Consider the following 20957-nt stretch of genomic DNA (forward strand, 5'->3'; position numbering starts at 1 on the left):
CTAGTTGAAGCAGCAGGGATGAAAGCATGCTACCCCTTTAAATTACTCATGAAGGATTTATTTTGGCGGCAGTGTGTTCAATTCTAAGTCGGGTTGGATGGCAATAGATTGGGTTCCAGTCCCAGATGGAGTGCAGCCTGTAGCTCAGAAGTTCACCACGGTAATTTGATGTGTCATTGTCTCAGTGATAGAAGCACAAGCTCCTCTCTCTCTCTTCCCCCCCCACACACAACTTAAACCAGCTTATATTTCACCTCTTTTTTGGACTCACTCAAGTTCTGTCGAAGGGTCATGAGGACTCGAAATGTCAACTCTTTTCTTCTCCGCCGATGCTGCCAGACCTGCTGAGTTTTTCCAGGTAATTCTGTTTTTGTTTTGGATTTCCAGCATCCGCAGTTTTTCTTGTTTTTAGCTTTGATTACGTCTTCTTAACATTCTACCTGAGTTCATTACCAGTTACCAGTGATAAATGCTGAAGAAAGCAGGCTAAAGACTAGAACAAATCATGACTGGAGCTAAGCAAACACAACCAGCCCATTTGGTAGCTTGCTCAGTGGGGCCGGTAGCTGAAGGAAGCTTTAGGGTTCTGGGTTGTCGTTGACCAGGCCATCCCTTGTTGCCACTGAGAAGGTGGTGGGGAGCTACGTTTTTGAACCAGGACAGGTCATTCGGAGAAGGTATCCCTCTTGTGATGATAGGTCAGGAGTTCCAAGATTTTGACGCCAGGATAACAGGTCTCCTAAATAAACCATTAAAATAGGTAAAAGAACAAGAACGTGAGGAGAAATTCTTTCTTCGAGTTGGGCAGAAAGGCCAATTATTTCCAGTGGGAACAGCTTCTCCCTAACTACTCTGTCCAGACCCCTCATGATTTTGTAAACCTCTAGCAAATCTCCTTTCAGCCTTTTCTTCACCAAGGCAAACAGTCCCAACTTCTCCAATCGATTCACATAATTGAATTTCCTCATCCCTGCAGCCAGGGAATCCTTTCTGCACTCTCTCTGATGCCTTCGCATCCTTCCTAAAGTATAGCACTGAGAAGCAGACGCAATACTTCAGTTGAGGCCGAACTAGTGTTTTACACAAGTGTAACATAACCTCCTTATCTTGTACTCCATGCCTTTATTAATAAAGCCCAGGATCCTTTATGCTTCGCTAACTGTGCTCTTAACCTGTCCTGCTACCTTCAATGACTTATGCGCATATATACCCAGGTCCCCTTGAGGTTCAGGGGTACTTATGCAGAACTGTGGGAGGCGGGGACTGGTCATGGGGGGAGGGGGGGTGTGGGTGTGTGGGCAGTTGAATGCTTCTCTAGCTCCATGTTGTCTTTATGATTCTCTTGTCACATTGTCTCATATGAGTTTTTCTAATAGTTATAATGAGGTTCTGACCCCGACGCTCAGGGTCGCAGCATCTCTGTAGCGGGGGGAACAATTGCCTGCCGAGCAATCTCCCCTTAGAGAAGGAATTTAGAACCAATTTGTAAACACGACTTCTGGATTGTAGAGTATTATCTCTAGTTTCGACAAGCCAGCTCTTCTGAAAAGCCTTATCTGTGTAATGAAATGATTCATCTATTCATTATGGTGATGCATGGACTAGAGGCATCATTGTGAGACTAAGTGAAGTCAGTGGCACTGGATTCTTACTTTTGTAATTTGCCAGCAAAATAGAAAAACAGCATTAAAATTAGAGCAGCCTAGCTACAATTAGTTTTGCCGACAAGTTTCGAGTCAACAAATGATTTATCAGCAAACCCTGAGGGGTGATGCCTCCCAGCGTATAATAAAGCCAGAGGACACAGGGTTAGATTTTTCTGTCTTTGCCCCTGAGCCTGAACAGAGCAAAACCCGGGAATGAAGGCTTTCCCCCATCTGATTTTCCATCCAATTAAATTAACGGGGAATCGTGCATGTGCTCCCTTAACGTGCGTTCGATTAATCGTGTGTGATTGAGCTCTGTTCGATGCGCGCCCCCCCCCCCCACTCCCAGGCAACCCAATACACCCGAGCGCAGGGATGGAGGAATCTGCCCCTGCATCTCTGTCCTCTGTCACAACAAATTTAGTTCAGTCATTTAATTTCCTGGAATCGACGCCAGGTGCCACAAGGAGCTATTTTACGCTGCAAGATTTCAACAACTGGATTAAGGAACGTCTGACAAGTAAACTGCTTTCTTCCAGACCACTGTTTTAATTTGTTTTAAAACAAGTGAGAATTAGGGGGGGGGAATCAATATATCACTTGATTGGTAATGATTTTCTGCTAAAGAGGTGATGCAGCCTGATTGAGAATGGCGCAGGAATACTTCATCCCTGGAACCAACGTCTCCAGGAACAAATCCTTTGTTACCATCGATCCAGTAAAAATTTTGATTTCAAAAATAATACACTCCTGGCACCTGATGGGGTTGTTGGGTTTGTAACACCATTATGTGCTTCACTGCACCCTGCTGCTTCTGAAAGTAATAACACTGCCCCTCTAACTTATGTCAGGTGAAGATCCTGAGTTAATTCAGTAACCTTTGCCGTCTTGCGTCGTGCTTGGTAAATGACGATGGTCTGAGGAGGCACTCAAATAAAGTAGAAAAATCAGCTGAAACTAAGGTTGCCAACCCTCCAGGAATCCCCAGGAATTAGAAGCTAATCTCCAGGACACCTGCCGTGAGCAACCCCAGGAGAAAAGTCAGAGGGGCAATAACATTTATTAAAAGAAGAATTGAATAAAAATTTTTTAATCACGTCGCTGTTTCATGAGGCCTTGCTGTGCATAAATTGTGCTGCTACATTACAATACTGACTACACTTCAAAAAAAAATACTCCATGACCTATAATGTGCTTTTGGATATCCTGAGATTGTGAAAGACACAATATAAATGCAAGCCTCTCTCTTCTTTGACCAGCGAAAGGTATTGCAGTGGCTTAGGATTACTTTTGGAATGTCAACCTACTTCATTAGCAATGGCGGAAGATGGAACCGAGACTTGTGCCCTGTCACTGGGAGGCATTGTCCTTATTCAGTGATTTCCCCAGATGGTTCAAATAATCACATTCTTTTGGCTTTCAACTGCCAGGCCTATTCTGAGTTGGATGTCTAGACATTAATTTCCCTCTTGGCTCTCTGTTTTGCTGATAGGTATAATATCAGCCAGTGCTGTTTGTGGGACAATATTGTTGGAACATTCAAAACAAGACTATGCCAGCTGGCCCATTAAGCCTACTCTGCTAGGGCACCTCTCTATTTCTTTTTTAAAAATCATAATTCCTAGCCTGCCTTCATGTCATTACTTGCTAAGCACGTATCTCTCTCTCCCTGTTAAATACTTCCATTGATTCAGCATCTCTGGTCTTCTGGGTCAGTGCATTCCAGGTTCTCATGACACTTGTGCAAAGATATTTTCTCCGAAAATGTTTTTTTACAAATTGTGTTGCTCCTAACTTTTAAGATTTCACGGCCAGTCTTTTGAATGTGCGCCAATGGCAGAAAGCTTGGTCCACCATCCATAGTGTACGTGCCGTGGTGAAGCTGCCAGCTTTTACCTGTGCATTAAAGGATTGGTTTGTGGGCTATGCAGAGGCAGGTGTGACTGGGATTTTCATGAGGTGTGCCGTTGGCGGAGGACTCCATTTTGGAAGACCAGTCTATAGGGATTCCCCTCTTAGTGGGAGGAATTGTTCCTTACCTTGTTGGTCTTTCAATTATTTTAACAGCTTGGTCAGGTCCCCTTAAACTGTTCATCAAATTGCAGAAGTTGCTGGGGTCCAACTAGGCATTGCGAGGAGCACCTTCACCACACAGGCTGCCGCGGTTCAAGAAGGCCCCTCACCACAGCTACTTTTTCACTAAGGGTGGTCAGCAAATACCAGCCATTTTGCAGTGATCCCCGGATCACATCCCCGGAATGAGAAAAATAGGGAACAGTAACCCAAATTTTCCCAGTCTCTTGTCAGAGCTACTCACTGACAATATCACGTCAACCTTTGAATTTTTCTAATTTGTCAATTAAAAACTTCCCCTGAACCTTACACATGTGAAACCTATCTCCTTGTAACAGAATGTACCTGTTTTGCCTCTGAGATTAAATATAGAATAATAGATATATCTGCGGGATTGCAAACTAATGAAGGCAGTTAAATGAAGCCATAAACTTACACAGGAAGAAATCCAGCTGTTGTTTTGAAGACATCTCTTAAATCTAGAGCTTTGAAATGCTCGCCAGTAGAATCTTTTATTTTTTAAAAATTATATGAGTTGTTTTGGTAGTGGGTCAGGGGGTGGAGATGTGTTCCATATTTAGTCCACTTTCTGCCAGCAATGATTGTCAGTGCACATGTCACCAATCCACAGCTACTTGACCCTGGTGTGCAATGACATTCACACCATGGAATTAATGGTGAAAAATGTCATTACCTCAGGCTTACAGAGCAACAGTCTTCAGTTAATTACTGAATCTTATTACTTCCCATTGCCTTGGTATTTTTTTAAAGGGCGGGGAGAATGATAACTGGATAGCTTCGCAGTTCATTTTCAAAATGTGTCAACAAACAGGCAGTCATTAAACACACCTCAACCATCTCATCATGACCTCCAGTCGATGAGGTATGGATATTTAACACAAAGCTAGTCGTCAGCATTACATAACAGATGGTACAATTTGATTGCATCATTTGTGTGTGTGATGTCACGAAATGTCATCTTGAAGTGGATATATTTACCAGTCAACTGCCTATCTCTATCTGTAACGTATTTTGTTTTTTTTTAAGAGCATGTTTTTCTAGTATCTCTTTATGTGTGTCAAGGTCAGAGATGTCAGCAATCAGGAATGAAACACTTTTCAACTTTGAGTACTCCAGGTCAGGTATAGAGCAACCAAATGCAGAGTAGAGCTCATTCAGCTCTGCCCTATACTCGGAACTGGACATCCTATATTGTATAAGTGGGAGTCCACAATAGGCTGTACCAGCCATCCTTTTGATCTGTTTGATTATGTAAGCTAATTTACTGACATGAACGGCCCTCCAGTACTATACGTTCTCAAGCAGTGTTTAAGTTTAGACAGTGAGAGATTGAGACAATTGAGAGATTCAATACTGTCCTGTCTCCATCGGATATGCACATTTTCTGACATGCGTGATGAAATAGGAACCACAAATTAGAATACTGGCTGATTGTTTTCCCTCGCCTGCCTCGACCACCCCCCCCCCCCCCCCCCAATCCTTCCTACCCTAGGGACACTGATCCCAATTATAGTGCTGTGCTGGGAACTCAGGGATTTAACCTTGGATCTTTCCGTTTCATATGGAATTTTTCCACTGCTTTTTAAAAAACCAAGTAAATGCTGTTTTCGGGATGTGGGTGATCCTGCTAAGGCCAGCGTTTTTGTTGCACATCCCAAGCCAACTTTCTCGATTGTTCCGCTGCAAGAGTTGATGGGTTCTCGGGTGACGGGGGGAGCAGGAATAAGGCCTGTTTGCACTGCCAAGTTGGCAACCGGGGTGAATGTTACCGGAACTCAGCCCCTGGCAAACTTATAGAACCAGTGTCGAGTTGAATGAGTCATTTTTGGGTTGGATTCAACCTCACACTGCTAACGGGGAAAGCACAGAGTGCTAGTGCATGGCGCTGTACGATAATCTCTAGTGGATAGTTTTTTCAACTGATCGAAATGTTGAAATGGAAGAAATATATATTTTGTCAGCTTTGTGTTCCACTTAATATTTCTATCTTTGTTTTATCTGGTTGCCAGGGACCCCAAATACTGTGGACATTGTGACAGTTCATCGCCATGGCAATGGTTCAGGCAATGCCCATCGTTCCTGAGCATCAGAATTCAGAAAGTGAGAGCAACCTGCAAACTTCTGCAGTATCGCCAATCTTGCAGAGCACCATGGGGAGTGTTGGCAGTCTGGTTTCAGGGCGCAACTACCATGATAAGCACTGCAAGGCCACAGAATACAATATCAAGTGTCGTAAAACTGGCCAGGTGCAGAACGTTTTCAGGCAACAGGACGGACACCTAAAAAATGGCTACTCTCAGGACTGTATTAGCGGAGTGGCAACCAAGAAACCTTGTTCAGTAATTGGAAAAGGCGGGAGTTACGCGTATTTAAATGAAGAATACCGCAACGGAGGCTGGAATATGACGGAATCACCCAGCAGCCCTTGCAGTGATCCCGAAGACTTCCGCGAAGCAAGGTCAATGAATGGAAATATCCGAGGACCTCCTCCAAAAATAATTCCGGTCTCGGGCAAACTTGAGAAGGTAGGTCACACGGACACCTTTTCATGGGGAATGTGGGAATGTGGTAGTGTGCTAATGCACCAGTAAGCTGTGTAGATTCACCACATAAGTCCTCATGTTGTGGGTTAAATGGCATGATGTCAGAACACAACAGCTTTGAAATTACGCTCTGGGCTACTACTGCACAGATGCTTACTCTATTATGTGTTAAACCCATTTATTTTCGACGTATTAAACATGTGCGTTAAAGTAATGCACAAAGGAGTTTTTTATGCTTCTCCTAATTGCTTGTGCACTAATGTTCTACTGCACAGTTGGATACTGTGCATCGTTCCAGTGTCCAGAGTCCATACAGATGTAAAAGCACTGGTGAAGGTGGAGGAAAGATTCGCAAGAACGAGGCCAGAACTGAGAACCCATCAGGCAAGATGGAACAGGCTTTGGTTCTTTCCTCTTGAAAAGAGAAGGCTCAGGGGTGACCTGAAAGAGGTCTTTAAGATATTGAAAAGTTTTGATAGGATAGACGTAGAGATTTCTGCTTGTGGGGCGTATAAAACTAGAGGCCATCGACATAAGACAGTCACTGACAAATCCAATAGAAAATTCAGGAGAAACCTCTTCAGGCAGAGGGTGGTTAAAATATGGAATGCACTACTTCAAGGAATAGTTGAGACGAATAGCAGAGGTGCACTTAAGAGAGGAATCTAGGTAAGCACACGCTGGAGAAAGGGATAGAAGGATATGCTGATATGGTGCATTCAAGAAGAGAGGGCCAAGGCTTGCATGGAGCATATATAGCATCGGGCACTTGGACCGAATGGCCGGTTTCCATGCTGTAGACTCGATGTAACAGTTTCACCCGCATGGTGCATATTTCTTCCCGTGCAAGGTGGAGACAATCAAAAAAGAAGAATCAGTTTAGTTTGTGGTCTTTGCGACCGGTTCAGAGAGAGATGGTTAAAAGGGCAAAAAGAGCTTTACCATGTAGAGTGATGTGTTCACAGAGGTAAAACCGAGCGATGAGCAAGGTTCTGGACTTTTCTCAGCGTGTGCTGCACTTGTATGGCTGTTGATACGTATGTACAAGCATACAAAGTAGGAGCAAAAGTAGGCCATTTGGCCCCTCGAGCCTTCTCCACCATCTGTTAAGATCATGTCTGATCTGTATGTGTTTCGAATTCCATATTCCCATCTAACCCCGATAGTCTTAGATTCTTACTAGGCAAGGGAATCAATCTACCTCTGCCTTAAAAATATTCAATGACCCCGATCAGAAGGAGTTGAAGGTCCCTGTGCACAAGTCACTCAAAGCTAGTACACAGGTACAAAATAGTACTCTACATAGCTAATAGTTTTCAAGGGGGTCAGAATACAAAGGGGAGGAAGTGATTTTCTTTTTACTTGTTCATGGGATGTGAGTCTTGCTGGCAAACGGTTCCCTAATTACCCTAGCAAAGGCAGTGGTGAGGTGCCTTCTGTAACTTTCTGTAGTCGGTTCGATACAACTGAGTGGCCTGCTCGGCCCCTCCAGAGGGCAGTTAGGAGTCAAGCCTATTGCTGTGGTGGGTTTGGAGTCACATGTAGGCCAGACCAGGTCGGGATGGCAGATGTCCTTCCCTAAAAAAGGACATGAGTGACCCCCCCCCCCCAGGAGGGGTTTTACAACGAGCTGCTAGTTTCGTAATCGTCATTACTGAGACTCACTTTCAATTCCAAATTTATTAATGAATTGAATTTAAGTTCTCCCAGCTGACCTGGTGGGATTTGAACTTGCATCCCTGGAGCATTAGTCTGGGCCCCTGGATTATTAGTTCTTCTGCTTCAGTTGTAGAACGGTGGTCAGACCCCATCTGAAGTATTTGGTTACTGCACCTCAGGATATATTGGCCTTGTAGTGGAGAGGTGGGGGGAGTGGGGGGGGTAGGTAATGTGTAGATTCACTGTGGCATAAAGGGTTAAATGATGAGGATGGGTTGCATTCCTTTGAGTTTAGAAAATTGAGGTTGAAAATGGTAAAGGCGTTTGATAAAGTAGAGACAGAGAAAGTATTTTATCTGGTGGGGTAACGAGGGCCTAACTTTAAAATTAGACCTGGGACATTTCGGAGTGGAATCAGGAAGTGTTTTTCAAACGAAAGGTAGCAGGAATCTGGAATTCTCTCCCTCAAAAGATGGTGATGGTGAGACAATTGAAATTTTTGAGGCTTAAGGTTGATAGATTTTTGTTGAGTGAGGAGAAAAGGCAGGTAAACGGAGCTAAGGCACAGATTAACCATGACCTGATTGAACTGCAGAACAGGCTGCATACCCTACCCCTGTTTCTGTGTTCCTGTGACTCTATGGTATTTGAACAATTCTAAACCACACACAAGCACGGGCACAGTAGGAATGGTTTGTCAGTTTTTGTCTTGGGCACTTTACGTATGTCAGCTTCTGTACAGATACAGTCCTGAGAAAATGCATGGGACTAGATTTTACTCCTATGCACCTGATCAACAATTCTGGCACAGCAGTGTCTTGCCTATGTCAGGTGTGCATGATAAGTACATGGATGGAGAAGGGAATGGAAGGATACATTCATGGGATTAAATGGGAGGAGGCTCATATGGGGTATAAATACAAGCAGAGACCAGATGGGCTGATTGGCCTGCTACAGTACTGCAAAATTCTATGCAATAAGTACAGGAGATGTCACTGAGGCAATCTGATACACAGACAGCAGACAAGTCTGACCTGTTAGCTTTTATTCCACGTTTCTGTTTTTTCTTAATACAAGAATGCACTTGAAGCAATCTAACACACTGAGGCCATCTCTCTCTCTCTCTCTCTATCTCTATCTCTCTCTCCCTCTCACATACACACACACACCTCATTTCCTATGCCTTTCTCTTCAGAACCCCCTGTGTCACCCACAGCAGCCCGATGTCAAGAGCCGGCTAGTAGTAATTAGTAGTAAACCTCTCCTCTGGCCTATGCCAAATGCCACCTTGCGGTGAACAGCGGAGGGGGTGGGGGGAGGGGTCAGCCGGGTGACCAGCACAGCTCCCGCTCAATGTGTTTTCACTCCGTCCCCACAAAAATAGCACCATCATTCTGTGAGATCCTGTTAACCGTCGCACTGCACGGTTTCTAAGCTTAGAAATACTGTTTAAATTAGTGACAAATGAAAGGTACCTGATGCAATGAGATGTCCGTAGATCACAGCCTTCATTCAAGCGTAAAGATGAATGGAATCACCCGAACTTTGAGACCCCAGATTCCCCCTGTGTCCAGTCATGTTGCTTCTATTACAACAGCTGGGTTGTGGAAATATCAGGCTTACTTCAGCTAAAGAAAGCAATGCAATTCATTTGTGTGCTCCTTAATACGAGTGCTACAGTCATAGCATAATATCTCCTTTAAACTGTAAATGTTATGATTGAGGAGACAAAACCTAATAGCTTTGTGATGGCAGTTACCACTGGAGAGAATGACACTGCAGTAAACACTGGACCATGAGCTAGCAGCTCAGTCACTTCTGCTCCTGACTCAGCTGTCAGCTCTCATACACACACCCGCCCAAGTGGGATAAAACTGTCTGGCCATTTTTCTCATTTGTGGTTTCTTTTTTCTAAAAAGAAAACAGAGAAAAATTATCACATTGTTGCATGTGGGAGCTTGCTGTGCACAAATTTCCTTGTGTGCGAGATGGCTGCTGTGTCTCCTCTGCTACTGTGGTGGTGACACTCCTTTTTTTTCAAAAAAAAGTACTTAATTGGCACTTTGGGGAACATCTTGAGGTAGTGAAAGGTGTCCAATAAATGCAAGTGTTCACTCACTCTATTTTTAATGAGTGCACATCAATGGGTCATCTGTCCTTTCCTTCCAGTACTACAGTTGGAGTAGGGTATCTCTGTCCTACTTCAGGACCAGACTCTACAACAACAACTTGCATATTAAAACACCTTCAGTGCAATGAAACATACCAAAGGCACTTCACAGGAATGTTAGCAAAGAGAATATTGACACTGATCTATGTAAGATATTGAGAGCTTGGGGGAGGCGATGGTGTAGTGGTATTGTTGCTGGACTAGTAGTCCAGAGACCCAGTGGAATGCTCTGGGGACCCGGGTTCGAAATTGAATTCAATATTTTTCTAAAATCTGGAATTAAAAGTCTAATGATGACCATGAAACCATTGCTGATTGTTGTAAAAGCCCATCTGGCTCACTAATGTCCTTTAGGGAAGGAAATCTGCTGTCCTTACCTGGTCTGGCCTACATGTGACTCCAGACCCACAGCAATATGGTTGACTCTTAAATGCTGTCTGAACAAGGGCAATTAGGAATGGGGAATAAATGCTGGCCTAGTCAGCGACGCCCACACCCAATGAATAAAAAAGAATTGAGAATGTTGACCAAAAGTTTGGTCATAGAGGTAGGCTTCAAGGAGGGTGAGGTAAAGAGCTGGAGAGATTTAGAGAGGCAGTTCCGGAATTTAGGGCAGCTGAATGGAGCGATGAAATTTGGGAAGGTGCAAGAGACCAGAATTGGAGAAGTGCAGAGATTTTGGAGGGTTGTAGGGGTGGAGGACATTAGAGACATAAGGAGGGCAATAGCTTTAGCCTTAACCTATCACCCTGCGAGGAGGAGTTAGAAATGAATATGGTGACATCCTGCCAAGCATAGTGACCAGAGGAGAGATTCTACCTTCGAAAGCACATCGTAATCTGGATTAAACCTCACTCCCAACAGTTGCTGTTCTCCCGGTTGAGGCTGTGCATCTTCACCTGATTCCTGAAGCTGCCCACAGAGACGTGATGACCTGAGATTGGTTGTCACCACACTGGTTTTACAGGCGTAAACTAGACACCGAAATATTAAAAATCGCGGCAGCATGGACACGCATATTCCACGCTTAAAAGTGTCTCGCCCACTGTGTTGGTAAAGATAGCAGAAGCAGTGTGCAGGGCCCACCACTGAGATAGATCTCGGCACCTCTGTCAATGCAAATAAGGGGCCTAAACCCTGTTTTTAAAGTCCCTGGTACAAAAGCCCCTGAGTGTAGCTGTTTCAACGCTGGCTGAGTTCAAGAAAAGGACTGCTGCAGGTTGCCACCAAAAAGGCGAGCTTGTTAATAAATACTCACCTGAATACAGAAGTGGGAGTGGCAGGATTACTGTGTCGAAGATAGATAGTGCCAGTTGGCCCTCTCCTTGTCGACCTCCCTCCCTGAAGACTTCCCCTCCGATTCTTATTTCCCCCTCTCCCTCTCAATTACTTCCCCATCTCTACCCATCAACAGTCCCTCCTGATCATCCTCTTGTTCCCTATGTCTCCCTCCCCCACCCTACCTAGTCCATTCCGAATTGCACCCCTGACAGTCTGACTGGCCTCCTCCATTGTGTGAGCTACCCGAGAGTCTCCACTGGCAATGCAGTGCTCCAAAATCTAATGGAAATTCACCCGAGGGATGCCCAAAATTGAAGTGAGGTCCAAGGCCCAATATCGGGTGTGCCTCAGGCTTGACCATTCTGGTGCAGGGATCGTTCCCAGTACTCAGTTCGTGGCAGCCTGGCAGCAATGTGTTAACTATTACCTACCCTCTGAAATAGCGGAGCAAGCCACACAGTTGTGTCAAACTGCTACAGCATATCCCTATGGGTATACCAATACCGCGCAATCTACAGCATTTCAAGAAGATGGCTCACCACCACCTTCTAAAGGACAATTAGGGATGGGAACTAAATAAACGCTGGCCTTGCTGGGGATTTCCACATCCAAAGTAACCAACAAAATTAAAATAAAAAAATATGCATGTTGGTTTAGGGTGGGAGATCGGATGAGAGTTGGATGGTGGTTGGGAGGTAATGAGGTGGGAGTCAGGGTAGGAGTTGGGGCAGGGTGGGGTGGAGTGAGGTTGGCATGGGGATTTGAGATGATGCTGTGTCAGGGTACCAGGAAACCTTGGTGGCAAAGGGACAGCTTCCATGCGCAGCCTTGAAAGCACAGCTAATGTATCGGCAGCAATCTGGAGTAGGGCCATGACAGCGGATCAGCCAGGTTCTTATAGAGTTGTGGGATAGGTGCAAGGGCTGACTGGCCTTGCCCTGTTCCTCTACATGGGGCAGAATTTTGCCCTTGATGGGCAGGCAGGCCCCATCGGCTTGGCGGCGGGCGGACAGCTGAACTCCGCCGCCGAAACTGGCCCTGTCGCCATTTTGAGTGGGCGGGCCAATTAAGGCCCCTCCCAGCGGCCTGCCCGACGGGTAGCGCTATGCAGTCCCTGTGCGGGAGGGAGGGAATCCCCAGCTGTCAAATTGCAAGTACTTCAACTCTAATTAAACACAAAAGCAACAGTCCAACAAGTGCTGTCTCAGGGAGATTACTGACAGGTAACAAAACTACAAATATAGAAAAATATTAACATTATTAACATGTCCCCCTCAAGTGACAATGTCACACAAGACGGGACATGTTAAAAAATATTACATAAAGTTCATTAAAGTTTTTAAAAACGGACATGGAACCTTATCCTGCAGGTCCTTTAATTGGTTTAACTACCCTGTCAATGGCCTCACTCAGCGGGTGGACAGCTGATCACTCTGTCCCCCCCCGCCCCCGTCTTCCTGAATATTTAAATGGGGCGGGATGAAGTCGGGGGTTCCTCCCAACATCATCTTCCTGTCGGCAAGCAGGGCCCGCCTCCAACTCGCCGACGGACAAATTCTGGCCCAGGTTTTAAAAAAGTTTCACTTGTTGTTTAATGGAAAAATCAATACGCCGTAGGCTGCAGTGTATAAGTCGACCTTTGAAGCTTTGAAAATCTCCAGAAATGGCGGGGGTGGGGGCGTGGGGGGATCTACTTATATGCTGAGTATAAAACGTGAACTAACTGGTGTTGGTGCAGGAGGACCCATTTCTGATCATTGGTCACCATACATGGCCTGTTCTGTGTGAACTCTGGACACAGGGCCTGCCTGATTCCTGTGCGCCAACTTATAAGGTGAGTGTAACCCTAAACATGTATCTCTGAGCTGAAGAATTGAGGCCTATTCCTAATGTGAGTTTAGGCCTAAACATGCATTCATTGGCTGAAAAAGGGGGGTGGGTGCACTCATACACCGAGTATGGGCCTAAACATGCATCTTGGCGTTGATGAAAAATATATACACCACAGCCTATGGTAAGTATTTATATTTTTGAGAATGGGAGTTTTACTGTGAGCAAGGTGTTAAAATACCAGATTTGTATATTGCTGATAAAAGACCTTTTGTGGAAAGGTCTTGCACTCGTTGGGACTAAAATGTCTTTTCTCAGCAACTCTCAGCTTCTGTACTACCAAAAGAGCTTTGTACAGAGCAAACAGTTAGAGTTTCAAGGAGTTGGAGGCATTTAACAAATGCAGTATGTTGTATGATGTAAAATATTCTTTGTGTAACCTGCGGATAATGAACTGGTAATCATTGCAAAATATAACTGCTGGTGCCACGTTGTCACATAGCTACACATTGGGTCTTTCGTACCCACAATGTACATTGCTTCCAGCAGCGCAAGACAGATTCAACTACATGTCAATGTTTCTCATAGTCCACACTGTGGAGGCTTCCAAGGCTTCAATCTTATGCTTTGGTTAACAGCCTGTCAAATTCCACTTTCGTGGGTTACAATACATTACAGGCCTTGCAGCATTCTCCCCTCCAGACTTGCTACTTTGGCCCAGTGCTAAGTTCTAAAGTGGTGCTTGAAACCCACATTCTCCTCACTCAGAGGTGAACGGGCTACCAACTGAGCCAAGCTGGCCCTGCTGGAATGGTACTAATGTTTGCGTGGAATTCCCTTGTCCAGTGCTTTATTTTAAATGGGCTAATACCTCCATTAAAATAGCAGACAAAGAAACATCATCCGAGGTTCGACATAATAACACTTGCCTGTTGCGATTACAAGATTCATGAAGGTTTTGTCCAAGTTGGCAAGGGGGAGTTGTAAAATGGTAACAGCTCCATTAAGAGGTGCTGCTTCAAACACAACTTTGGATCCCTGAGGGCTTTCTAACATTCCTTTAAAAAAAACACAATTCCAATGCTTTGAATTATTTGTTTCTTTCGAAGTGCTCTATATATGGAACTGTGAGAGTGCGTAAACAACTGTAATTTAATCGAGTGCAGATGGGATCTTAAACCACAAGAATGAATCTCCAGTTGTGGTTTATAGGCATCAGCTAAAACCTGGGATTGAAATGAGGCCTTTCTCTTACTGCTTTTCATTTGCTCTTTCTTTTGCTCCCTCTCTCAATCTCTTTCTTTGCTATCCATTTTTTAATACCCGTTGAATGACACGTATTCTAACAATAGGCTGATAGTAACACCAAACGAAGACTAAAAGAGATTTGTCTTATGCTGTTATTGAAGATTAATGCCAACACTTAATTTACTGGCTGATTTAATAAGGGAGTCAGGCCACAGTTTCAAATTCAAATCATAAGTGAATTAAGAAGTTATTAAAGTAAAAGTAAAACTCTGCAGATGTTGGATATCTGAAATAAAAAACAGAAAATGGTGGAAATACTCAGCAGGCTGGACAGCATTGGTGGAGAGAGAGAGAGAGAGACTGTATCAAAGGCTAGGTTTAATCGTCACAGTGGGGTTCAAATAGTTGGTGGGATTGCTGCCTGTCTCCCAAGAACTGCCAGCCAATCAGAGGGCTGGCAGCTCAGTAGCCTACGCAGCGCCACCTGGAGTGATGGCCACTGCTGGGATTGCACCTGGGAAGAAGAGGAGACCATAGTAGTATGCTGCCCTCCAAACCAGGTAAGTGAAGTCTATGGACAATGGGGTCAGTCAGCCAGGCCGCAGCGAGGAGTTGTGGGGAAGGGGGTGTTTGGTGAAACTAGGGGATGGCTATTGCTGTCAGGCCCCACCTGACACCCACCTACGGAATCTGCTAGTGGCTGCCAGGGCTTACCTACTTGTCTCTGCACGTGACAGGCCCAACCACCACCACCACCACCCAGCGTTTTAGGTTGGTGGCCTTTCATCAGACGCTGGCTGACCTGCTGAGTATTTCCAGCATTTTCTATCTTTATTTCAGATTTCCAGTGTCAGCAGCGTGTAAGTCGACCTTTGAAGCTCTGAAAACTTTCAAAAACGGGGTCGACTTCTGTGCTGAGTGTAAAATGTGAACTAACTGGTATTGGTGCAGGAGGACCCATTTCTGTTCGTTGGTCACCATACGTGGCCTGTTCTGTGTCATTAAAGGGACATTTGTTGATTTGTTCATATCACCTTCTTCCTAGAAGTTTGACTGCTGTGGATCTCCCCTCTGTCTGTCCCGTGCTCCATGCTGCCCTTAAGCCAATTGTATCCAGTCCATTGGTTCTGTCATCCATTCTCCCCTCTGCTTCCCTCTACGTTATCTGTCAATCATCCCCTCCAATAATTGGCTGTTTACTGTCAGCTCTGATGTGACTGACGTGTCATATCTTTCTCTTTTTGAAGGACATTAGTCGAGCGTATTTGGAGGATTTGGGGGTTCAAGCAGCAGTGTAGGTGATACTGATGCCCAATTCCAGCCCCCCCCCCGCCCAAGACTTTATTAAATCGTAGAATTAGAACTCATGACAGAATGAAAATCAATTTTCATAGGAAATAGGAACAGAAGTAGGTCACTTAGATCTTCAAGCTTGCTCCACCATTCAACAAGATCATGTGGCTGTAACTCTACTTTCCTGCCTGCTCCTCTTTACCCACCCCCCTCTCACCTTCATACCCCCCGCCATAACCCTGACTCCCTTGTCCATCTCAGCCTTGAATATATTCAATGACCCGGCCTCTACTGCTTTCTGGGGAAGAGAATTTCAAACACTAATGATCCTCTGAGAGAAGAAATTCCTTTTCATCTCCATCTTATATTGGGAGACCCCTTATTTTTAAACTGTGCCCCTTCAGCATCTACCCTGTCAAGCCCCCTCACAGCTCTAAGCAGAGTCGTACGGATTCGAAACATTAACTCCGTTTCTCTCTCCACAGATGCTGCCAGACCTACTGAGTTTTTGTTGCATTTTTTGTTTTTATTTCAGATTTCCAGCATCCGCAGTATTTTGCTTTTATCCCCTCAGAATCTTGCTTTTCAATAAGATCCCTTCTCGTTCTTCTGAACTCCAATAGGATCAATCCACTCAAGCTTTCCTCATAAGACATTACCCTCATTCCCAGGGATCAGCCTCAAAACTCTTACCCCCCCCCCAAGAAACTTCTTCCAGGGGGTGCAGATGTGGCTGACTGCTTACTGTTGCCTTTTATCAGATAGACTGGCTACTCTCTGTGAATATTCTATCAGTATATCATCCCAGTAATTCAGCTAACTTTTGATCTTTGCCAAAGGGTGCTTGCACTTTACCCACTCACAGTCACCCCAAATCAGTCGGATCACTCAGAATCACTCTCTGTTGATAACCTTGCCTAGTGATACAGTGGGCGTTGATCATTTGAAATACTCAGTGCGGGGCAGCTTAATGTACAATGGAAGGTCCACGTCTTGACTAATTTAACACAGTGCGATGGTCTCCCAACAGAAATAGGAGACTGCTTTGCTGCAGCAGGTACTGTTTGATTGGTAGGTTCTCAACTATTTGGCCTTGTTACCTCACTACTTATTGGAAATTTTGATTTGTTTCCAAATTGCAGTGAGTTGAACGAGCTCATGCTGAGACTACTGGTGCTGTTCCCTTGTCTATGTGCGCTGCTCCCTATCTGGGGGATTGCACTCTGTCTGTGCAATTGGGTGGCGATTACAACAGTGGAAATGCGAGTGGACCCAGCTCCCTTTGTTTCCGTGGTCCTGGGGACTCAACCCAAGGGCGGAGTTTGCATGGACCCCGTGGACAGATTGGGTGGTTTATAGTAAGGATGTAACCGGATAGAATGAATGAGGTGAACGAAGGAAATGTTTTAAAGCTCTCCTCCAGCCACCCAACTGCTGCCCTTTTTAATCTGTGTTTCCAAAAGAAGAGTGGGTGCAGCTACTGGAATGAATTCAGTCAGCTGCAGGTAGCTTGGAAAGTACCACCACCAGGTTTAAACATTTGGTCAATGGGTTCCCTTTTATTGTCTGGCTCTGGAACCTGGCAGTGTTTTATACAGCTGTGCAGGCCAGGCACTTTAAGTATTAAAGGGGATTTGATTGAATGAGTAAATCTTCCCCATTGGCCTGTAGCCATTCATCGCAAGGATGTGTAAACTGCTGGACCAGCACCACGCCCGTTGTGTCTGATATCAAGTGTCAATGATTCTTCACCCCTCCTCGAATAAAATCAAACTTAAATTTTAAATTTAATGAAGATCTGCTTTCAATGCCAGATGTATTTTTTTCTCTCCCTCCCTCTGTGGAAATTTTTTCTGATTAATATTTAATTGTGTTGCAGAACATTGAGAAGAATTTGATCAGACCGACAGCCTTCAAGCCCGTTCTGGCCAAGAACAGGAACTCTGTCCAGTATCTTGTTCCTCGTCCTGCTAACGGACTGTCGGACAGTCAAGGGAGTCTGAATATCTTGTTCAACGCCAATTCGGTGGGGTCCGTTAACTGTGTTGAAAAGCGCAATTCCTTGCAGGGCTACAACTGCAGGAACAGCGCGCATTCCGGAACCATGTCGGACTCTGGGAGGAACTCCTTGTCTAGCCTCCCGACGTACAGCACGGGCTGCGGCCATCACCCAGACCCGGTCAGCTCCTCCACCGGGCACATCAACCTGGACGCCGGCGGGCAGCACGCTTTCCACGAGAGGGGCCTGACCGGACTGAACGGCCTGTCGAACTCCGACAGCGGCCGCTCCTCTTCCAGCAAGAGCACGGCTTCGCTGAATGGCCGGGGCCACCCGCTGTCCGACAGCGGCTCCTGCGACCGCTCGCCCGTCTCCGGCCACGAGCTGGTCATCCGGGAGCTGGAGGAGAGGCTCCGGGAGCGGGACGCTGAGCTCCAACAGCTGCGGGAGAGCCTGGATGAGAACGAGGCCGCCCTCTGCCAGATCTACGAGGAGAAGCAAAGGCGTTGCGAGCAGGAGATGGAAGAGCTGAGGCAAAGCTGCACAGCCAAGCTCAAGCAGAGCTCGCAGAAGGCCCAGCGCATGCAGCAGGTCCTCCAGCTTCAGGTCTTCCAGCTCCAGCAGGAGAAGAAGAAGCTCCAGGAGGACTTTGCCCAGTTGCTGCAGGAGCGCGAAATCCTGGAGAAGAGATGTGCCTTGATCGAGAAGGAGCAAACTGAGCTGGGCCCGAGACTGGAGGAGACTAAATGGGAGGTAGGCCACTTGGTTTGAGAACTTCTGAAGGTTTTCGGGTTGCCTTTTATCTGGTAGGACACCCCTCTCGTTCAAGGTCGCATTCAGTTTTAGCCAAGTAAAGGTCAGCCCGAATTGACTAAAGTCCATCAGTATTTAAAGGCAACATATTCCCTGTCCCTTGCAAGCAACAAAGATAGCTTCATCCACCAAACCTGCCTGGCTACCAGGGTGGTTAGTTAGCTAAGGTGCGGGGACAAGGTCCTATGGCCCTTGGCCACCCCATCGCACTTCACCCATGCTCTAGGGGGTGACTCTGCAAAGCGAGTGGAGCGTCCATTCTGCCAGACCATTGATGCCATCCCGAGCACATTCACCTTTTGGTGCCCCGGTGTTCATTAGCCTGGCACTGGCATGCTGCAGGTGCCAAGCTGGAGTGCTGCCTGTAGCTCACCAGATTTGGGGGAGGTGGGGTGGGGGGATGGGAAATGGCCAGTCACCATACCAAGGGGTAAAGCAATCATGCTGGGGGCTGCTTAAAGGTGCAAAGTTCTTCTGGGGGAATGGGGGGGGTGTGGGGGGGTGGGGGTGGTTGGGGGGTGGGTGGCAGGGTGATCAGGGCACCCACGAACACCCAAAAAATGAAATTCTTCTTGTACTGTTTTGTGAATAGCCTTCAGCCAAGGTTTATGGTCCAGTTCCATTAAAGGAACTGCTGGTTAATGCACTCGATGCTTGTTACCAGTGGGCAGAGCTCAAATGGCACTCCCCACTTCTTAACTGCATCCTGGAGTCCAAAATCCTCCAACCAGTTTAGATGCCTGATTTGCATAAATAAGGAGCCTTTGCCACCTGCTCAGCCATCATACCAGGGTAGCCAAGGCGACCCATTGGTTTTAGTGCGCTCACCATCTGTTTTTCTCAGCATCCTGTCTGTCTTCCTTTTTCTCCCAACCCCCCCATCTTTCTTTCTCTTTAAGAACATAAGAAATAGGAACAGGAAGGTCATTTAACTCTTCGAGCTTTTTCTATCATTCAACCAGATTGGGATTGATCTTCATTCACTTCAACTCCACTTGCTCTTGAGCCACAAGTCCCTTGATTCCATTAGTGCCCAATACTCTACCGATCTTAGTCTTGAATATACTCAACGATGGAGCATTGACAGCTCTCTCAATCCAAAGCCATTGAGTAAAGAAATTTCTCATCATCTCAGTCTTAAACGGCCCACCCCTTATCCTGAGACCATGTCCTCTAATTCTAGACTTTACAGTCAGAGGATGCAGCCTCTCAGCATCTATCCTGTTAGTGATGTTCGTGAAGACTATTAAATGGTTCAAAATGTGTTAAACTCTTATGCCTCTGAACTTTCCTTCTCTCTTTTTTCCCTTTCTCCATTTCTATTGGCACACCATTCCACGAACATTAAATAAGGCTGCAAGCAAAATGAAGTTGAAGAAATCATTACGTAGGTTGACCTCACCTTGCCTGTTACCTCAATTGGATGATGTTTTGTGTGGAAAGACTTAATGACGATGAATTTAAAAAGGATTGAAGCATACCATTGAGGTCACTCCCAGTTCCCCATGACCCAATCATCATCCTTTCTATTCCCCACTCCCTAAACTCTAGCTGTGACTTGGGTCCATGTTAGAGAAAGTTGTTCAATCCAAAATGAGAGAAGGGAGCTTTGCTGTCTTGTCAGTACACGCAGCCACAACTGTGCCACTGAAAACCAAGGTTACATTAAACCCTCCAAAATGATCAAATTGTTGTGCACTTTAAAGTCTGGGCTTTCTAAACAAGAAGCTATAGCAGGAGATATATAACAAAGATGTCGGTAAAGAGGATGGAAAGCAGAAAAAGTCACAGAAATTTTCTGTCATCTTTAGTTCCAAGTTTAGTTAAAGGGGCTGTACTATCCTGGCATCTCTATTTGGGAGAGAGAGCAGCTCGTGTGTGTCAAATGTAATAGTAACACTGGAATTACAAACAATATTCTGCAAAACAGAAGTCCACATTAACGATTAGCAAAATGTGATGTAAATCACCAAAAGCATCTTTAATTGTCCTTGGCTGTATAACCAGTCTTATAATGGTGCTGGCGTTTATCAAACCCTGCAAATGTCTCCCTCACCTGCCTGTAATATGCTTTATTACTCTTCCTTTTTCCATAATTAGCCTTCGATCATGTTCTTAACCTTCCCATCTTACCAGTATTCTTCAATTCTCCAAATCTTCATCTGATGATTTCCCCTTTCATCCTACAACTCATCTATGCCAATTTGGTCTTTATTTCATAGATCTCAGTCTTTCCTTCTTTCTGCAGTCTAGAAGCTTCTGAAACTCAAGCTTGGTATCAGGTAACCATTACTCAATCCTTTTCTTCTCTAGCTTTGCTTCTGCTCCTAGACCACAGGCCTTGGCTCTTCACTCACATTTCTAAATTAAAGAGAAAGAAA

General features: G+C 45.4%; 1 protein-coding gene across 5 annotated transcripts in view; it reads left to right on the plus strand.

Moving 5' to 3' along the window:
- Window positions 1-20957, plus strand: part of lzts2a (leucine zipper, putative tumor suppressor 2a) — a 184822-nt gene that overhangs the window by 155859 nt on the left and 8006 nt on the right. For all 5 annotated transcript variants that reach the window (XM_041209380.1, XM_041209381.1, XM_041209379.1 and 2 more), the window contains 2 exons: window positions 5750-6265; window positions 17644-18516. In XM_041209380.1, the coding sequence (XP_041065314.1) occupies window positions 5789-6265; window positions 17644-18516 (1350 nt within the window). In that variant the 5' untranslated portion in view covers window positions 5750-5788. The remainder of the gene's footprint in view (window positions 1-5749; window positions 6266-17643; window positions 18517-20957) is intronic.

Source organism: Carcharodon carcharias, chromosome 17 (assembly GCF_017639515.1).
Source record: "Carcharodon carcharias isolate sCarCar2 chromosome 17, sCarCar2.pri, whole genome shotgun sequence".
NCBI lineage: Eukaryota > Metazoa > Chordata > Chondrichthyes > Lamniformes > Lamnidae > Carcharodon > Carcharodon carcharias.